This window comes from Musa acuminata, chromosome BXJ2-10 (genome assembly GCF_036884655.1).
Source record: "Musa acuminata AAA Group cultivar baxijiao chromosome BXJ2-10, Cavendish_Baxijiao_AAA, whole genome shotgun sequence".
In the NCBI taxonomy this organism is placed as follows: Eukaryota; Viridiplantae; Streptophyta; class Magnoliopsida; order Zingiberales; family Musaceae; genus Musa; species Musa acuminata.
Genome location: NC_088347.1, coordinates 32,603,492 through 32,610,101, shown reverse-complemented (window position 1 = coordinate 32,610,101; position 6,610 = coordinate 32,603,492). Strand labels below are relative to the sequence as shown.

The window sequence follows — 6,610 nt, the reverse complement described above, 5'->3', positions numbered from 1 at the left end:
GGTGCGTGCATGAACGAACGCATTGGAGCGTTAAAGTTGTTGCTCCATCCCTCTGGGTAATAAACATGGTCGAGGAAATCCCACTCGCATCTGAGCTTCGATAGCCAAGATGGGATTTTAGACTCTGGCTGCCTTCAACGACATCTCATTAAGGCCATCTTGTTTATTCCCCTTCCTTGGTAGCTTCTATGGATCATCGAGTGCTTTGACGACATCTTGTCGAGGCTCCAAGCCTAAGCATGGCAAAACTATCATCACCATCTCGATGATGGTGCATTCTAGCGACCACGAGTCAAACTTTGACCATGACTGCTCTCCCTGGTTGCCTTGTGAGGCCATCCACAATGACACTCCCCACGCTCGATTGCACTCACCTGCATTGAAAATTGTCGACGCTGCGTTGACATCGACGAGCTTGGCAAAGTTAGGAACACGATCCACTATCGAGTTCTGCCCCTTGACGTCGTAGTGCACGACGCCAACTTCATGGAGGTATTGAAGCACCCCTTGATGTCACGGTGCACTTTCTCAATGCAATACTCGAGTTATCTGTGCAAAGAATTGGGGCATATAAGCATGAGACCATTCAATGGATTGCAAAACACACGACCAACACTTCAAAAGCCACTTGGATATCTAAACATTACATATACTCCCGAAGAAGCCTATACTAGAGATGAATAATCATGAGCGAGAATGTTACAAGGCAAATCCAAAACTGCAACAAGCATAGAGGCAGGTGTTATTACCAAAGAATAGAAATCAAAGCATACGTTTGAAGTTTTTCTTCAAAAACAAGACATACCTGCACACAAGGCATGCAGTTTAAATTGGCCTTGCTAGATCAGGATGACCTAGCTTGATCGCAAGACGAACACTCATATTACTGAATCCCAGAATCAGCTCGGAAATCTCAGCATCATAGATGATCGAACCAATTAATATCCTGTGCATCTCAGCCACAACCACAATTAATTATCTTAGCAGCTAGAATACTAGAGAATCACATTCGACAAATATCTGCTACTTCTAATGCTTTAGACCTTGTTGAAAACTAAAGCACGATTGCCGGATGGATTTTAGAAGATCGCAGGCAGACCCTTTATTACCCATCAAAAGAGATACTTATAGATGAACTCGATGTATGTAGTTTTTTTCATAGAGTCCGGTTACTTGATCAGCAACGGCCCACATTATAGCCTGACCAGGTGGAATCCTCATAAGCCTAGGAAGCAAACCTTTCCAAAGTGCAAACAACCCTTCTTCGGCAAATATTGTTCTGATTGCATGCACCATGCCTTTATATTTCACATCACCACCTGTTCTGCTTTGAGCCATCAGCCTTGTCTTGACGACATCAAAGGGGCCAGTACAGATGGGCCCTGCAGTCCCCGCAAGAAACCCTGAGATCATAGACTGCCAAGGTTGAAGGACCATGCCATCTCCTTCATGTTTCTTCCAGAGAACGATGTCAAATGCATTTTTTGCCGTGAACATGGCAGCTTGGTTGGTTCCATTACGCATTACAGTCGGTGCAGCACCGGCCCAAAGACCCAAAATTCCCTCTTCACGAATGATCATCCTTGCACAATGTAGGGGACCCTTATACTTTAGAAGCTCCGGTCGCAACCCCTTTTGTTGCTGCAGCCTGATTTTCACTACCTGTATTCATGAGAGTTGAGACAGTATAAAATGGTCGCAACCCAGTACTAGCTGACCATAAAAAGAAGATTTCCGAAAATAAATGCAATTCATACAGGTGCCAATGAACACGAAGCGTATATATCATGTGTCAAGGTATCATATATAGCCAAATGTCGAATAACCTGGTTAAAGCCAATCTTTTTCAAACTCTAATAGTTAATTACTCCACCGTTGCATCTGATCTGATCACCACAGACCCAGAGCATAGAACAGATGCTTTTATCAACTTGATGCTTTCAATAATCTTTGTCCCATGCTCGTCCACTAATTCATAATTAAGTAATGATCACTTTCTCAACTAAAACTAGATTAATTTCTCGGCACTAAAACATATTTGTACACCATTTCTAGCATTTCAAAGTAATTGAAATAAAGAAAAGCTCAGCCCGCTTCTGTCCAAACAAAGCCACAGCGGGTCTCTGCAAACAGGGGACTCATGGATCTTCATCGTGCCCAATGGCATTCCCTCGACATGGTACCAAAATGGACTTCAGAGAAATGGAAAAAGAAGGAACAAAGGATCTTTCGAGATAACTGACATCGATCTTTGACACCTGCTATGCTTTGCATAGCCCTTTAGCAACTTCCAGGAAAAATTCAAAGGAGCACACTATGGATTGGTCATTAAGGTTCTCACACCAATCACCTCTAACGCAACGATATTTGATACGGTAATAACGATGGAAGCAACATGTCCTTACTATGATATACACTTGACACTTACATCCAAGGTAATAAAACTCATTTCACCAAGAAGAAAAATGTGATCTTTGAATACTATGATGGAAGTGTATGCTGAACTAAGCCGAATGGAGAAGAAATCGACACTTTTGCTGATAACTATTGTCTGACAAGATGATAGTTAACTATGAATCTTTAAGTTTTTTTCAGGCACAGAAAACTGTTTAGATACATCAGCATCAGGTCATTTGCCACAAAATTCCAACTGCATATGAGACTTCAGTATGTTAAAGCAATGTTCTGAGTAGCACTGCTAATCTCAATTTGGACACCAATTTGAGACCGATCCAAGTTGTATCAATATGTAGTTGATGAGCATGAGATGAACAATAACGATTTCATGGTTCTGAGGTATCTTCAAACTCAAAGAAGGTAAGTTCTACACTGATCAAGAAACGCAATGGATCAACAAAATTATCATTGTATTGAATAGAAAAGAGGATAGAGATTGTGAATGTAACTCACAAATTAAATGAAAATTTTGACAGTTGTTGTCAAGTGCAACATGAAAATGGATGTGACAAAACAAAGATATGACTTCTTCCAAACCTATCTTGCGCTACTCAAATCATCAATTAAAGGACTTGCAACACCGTTCGCCAATGAACCAAGCAAACTTGGATGGGACATGTCCTCTCACAATCTTCCTAATACAAAGGATCGACATAATCTAGCTGAAATTGCAAGTATGATTAACAAGTTGGGTGAGTGGCTCGCCTCAAAGGGGGTAACGATGAGGAGGGCCTCCAGGACGCCGGCGCCAAATCCAGCGGCGATCCTACTGCGGTTGGAGAGGTCTCCAGTTGCGGCGTCCTTGAAGGCGGACTGGAGGAGGGCGTTGGACCCCATGCGGAGGGCGTACTTGAGGGTGAGGTGGGTGGCGAAGGGGGTGAGCCCCTTCCACAGCGCGCGCACCCCCTCCGTCCTCGCCGCCGTCACGCCGCAGTGCACGATCCCCCGGTACGCGCCGGTGCGGTCGAGCTGGAGCCGCGTCTTGATCACGTCGATGGGCTGCAGGCAGCACGCCTCCACGACCCCGCCGAGGGACCCCGCCACCGCCCTGATGTACGGCGGCGACGTCGAATCCTTCCGTCTACCCCTCTCCTCGGCGCCTCCATCGCCGCCGCCTTCGCTCGCGGCCGCGGCCATGGTCGCTTCGGGTGGTGGAAGCGACGAAGCAGAAGAGAGTACGAAACTCGAGAGTGAGGGAGAGGGAGACCCGGAGATGACGCCAAAGGGACCCACTTGTTTTCCGCTTTCGAATGGTTATAAATTAGTGCGCTGTGGGCCCGTCGGGAACGAGATCGGATCTGGGCCGTTGGTGCGGTCCAGATGACGCCGGGTAGCCTTTCGAGGAGGAGACTTTGTTTATTGAGTGAGGATCCGTTCTCCACGTCGCTTTCTCATGTGAACCGTCCGATCAAGATTGGAGGCTCACGATGTTCGGAGAACCATCTCTTTCGACTGCTGCGCACGACGAGGACAGAAATGGACACGTGGTGGATTATTGTGGAATCTTCGTACGAACCGTCGCTCGCACGAAACTTGTTGGGTAAAATTTTCAAAGAAAACCTTCTATTTTTATTTTTTTCCTTATTTAACACCTCACTTTTTATTTATTGTCACGTTGACTGCCACGTTCATATATACCTTTGCCCTTGTCATCGTCCGCATGGATCCGATGCAAAGTCTCGTGACTGTTGTCGTTGATGTCGTGGTGAACACTAACGAAGATGTTGGTCGTAGAAGAATCTACTACTTCACCTTGGGTTTACTCCCGGCTCTCGGTGTCATGTCGTCGTGTGACTCTTAATGGATCCATGCACCATTATAGCAAAGACGATCCAACAAACAAAGAGCGATTGACGAGACAAAAAGACATGATTGGGCATGCAGAGGTGGAGGTGATCGTGTATCGAGCGAAGACAGGTGTAAAGCATGCTTTGACACAAGAAAGTCTAGTTGACACTTACGTTACAGAGAAGAATCTCCACAAAAGAAGGAAAAATTCCAAGAAATATGTGTCAACGATGGTTGCCGTCGGCTCTCAGTCGTCGCGCCACGGGGAGGAGGTTATCCGGGCGTAGAGGAGCTCGTTCCAGGTGTCCGGCAGGCCCGGCAAGCACCAGTGGATGCAGTCCGCGTAGGTGGCGGCGTCGGCCTGCTGCTCCGCCGTCAGCAGCTTCCCCTGCCGGAGCGTGTGCACGGAGGTGTGCGCCTCCTTGCGGTACTCCGACAGCGCCGTGATCTTCACGAACGACACCGGCACCTTCTTCATCCTCCCGATCACGTTCTCCGCCACCGCGAACAGCCGCCAGTCCGTGCCGACGTCGAGCGGGCGGGAGAGGTTCGCCACCGGCTGAGTCTCCAACGCGCACTTGATCCCGTCCGGGTTGCCCCAGTCCGTGCTCCTGCAAATTATCACCAGCATTTAGATGATCGACTGCGTCATCGTCGTCGTCGAAAACTACCGCCATGGGATTACAAGCGGAGGCGATTCCTCCTCTCACGCCTAATCTTCCTTTGGGCTGTATGTGTGGCTTTTCTAAAGAAAGAAAGGTGAGGATAGTTGGCCTTTAGTCCATGGAACAAAGGAGCTGCTGTTCCGATCCCGAATGGTGGTGGGTCTTCGCCATCTACAGATGGTGCTCGTCCAACTCGGAAGCTTCCACTCATGTGACTCAAACGATGGGTGGATTCCATCACATTGGACGGGCCACAATCCTCGTGGTGACATCGTCCATGGAGTTCGACTCACCTGATGTGGTTGGGTGACATGCTCATGAAGAACACCATGGCGCGGTTGGGATCCACGTTCTTCTGCACCCACTTCGCCCATGCGTTCAACACTCGCCTGTAAGCCGATGCCCGCTCCACCTCCTCGTACTCCGTCGATCCTCGTCTGGTTCCACCATAATCGAGTCCGATTACGACCGGTGCAGTTGAGTCGGACGAACTCAGCGGGTCGAAGATGAAGTCTACTCACAGGACTTTCATGGTTGGGGTGTTCATCCACCAGATGTAGGTGTTGAAGACGAGGTAGTCCACGTTCTTCCAGTGCTTGCCGTGCTTCGCGATCGACTTGGGATCGATGATGCGGTTACGGATGCTGTGCATCCTCGGGTCGTCGGAGTTCGACTCCACCAGGAACGGTGCCCAGTAGAACTCCACGGTCGCATTGTACTCCTGAGATCAGCAAACGATATGTTTCGGTTACATCAACGGCGACAGGGGATTTGGATGCGGTCGAGTCGATCGATTACCTCGATCCGGAATACGTTGAGCGAGCCGTTCTTGGTGAGGGTCTTCTTGTTCCATGGCACCGCGGATTGGACGAGGCACACCATCGACTCCCACTGGTTCCGGTTCAGGGAGTCGCCCACGAACATGAGACGCCTCCCTTGCAGCCTCTCCAGCATCACCCTCGCATCGAATCTTCTCATCAAGAAGAAAGAACCACTTAAGAATTGACTGCGGTTGACGTGCTTGATCAAGAAGACAACCAAAACAATGGTGTTGATCGGCGAGGAATAGCGTCATGTATACCTGGGCAAAGAACAATCTTGGGGCTGCCACCGCCACTTCTGGTAGCTGTCCTCGCGCCGGCCGTTCCTCATGCAGGTCACTTGCTCCGTCAAGAACTGGCACTCCTGCTCCTCGTAGATAGGGTAGCTCACGTCGTCGTAGACCCATCGGCCGGTGAACAGGTCGCAACTCTCCGGCACGTCGAGGACTACTCGTGGCTGCCGCTCGGCCTCCTTGGCGGCCTCTTCATGCACAGCTCCTGTAGCCACCGGTGACTCCATCACTCGCACGACGTCTTCCTTGGCAATTCCCGGCGCTGTCGGCTGCTCTTGGACCATGTCACCCTCTGAGGTCTCCGTCCTCCTCTTGGCTTCATGGTCTTCCTTTCTGCTTGCCTCAGCTACGGCGAATTCTTGGTGAGCGATGCCCGAAGGATTAGCTCCGCTGCCAAAATCATACTCAGCGATCGACTGGACGTCCCCGTCGTACGCGAAGGTGCAGAAGAGGACCACCGAGACGACCAGGACGAAGGCAGAGTACTTGCCCTTCCTCCGGCGATTGCTGAAGGGTGATGTGTGCTTCATGCTGGACGTTCGGGATTCGAGCAGCGCCATCTGATCCCCCTGAAGCCCGGGCTCAC

General features: G+C 49.4%; 2 protein-coding genes across 2 annotated transcripts; both read right to left on the bottom strand.

The window, feature by feature from the left end:
- Window positions 1-719: 719 nt before the first annotated feature.
- On the bottom strand, window positions 720-3,682 carry LOC103969025 (mitochondrial succinate-fumarate transporter 1). The gene is made up of 2 exons (XM_009382428.3): window positions 3,163-3,682; window positions 720-1,662 (listed from the first exon to the last, which is right to left on the bottom strand). Exons 1-2 carry the CDS (start codon window positions 3,592-3,594, stop codon window positions 1,126-1,128), a joined length of 969 nt encoding a protein of 322 aa, XP_009380703.2. The 5' UTR covers window positions 3,595-3,682; the 3' UTR covers window positions 720-1,125.
- Window positions 3,683-4,373: 691 nt separating this feature from the next.
- Window positions 4,374-6,584, bottom strand: LOC135625243 (protein trichome birefringence-like 28). Its single transcript, XM_065129743.1, has 5 exons — window positions 5,992-6,584; window positions 5,709-5,880; window positions 5,432-5,631; window positions 5,204-5,347; window positions 4,374-4,856 (listed from the first exon to the last, which is right to left on the bottom strand). Exons 1-5 carry the CDS (start codon window positions 6,582-6,584, stop codon window positions 4,493-4,495), a joined length of 1,473 nt encoding a protein of 490 aa, XP_064985815.1. The 3' UTR covers window positions 4,374-4,492.
- Between the last annotated feature and the right edge of the window lie 26 nt (window positions 6,585-6,610).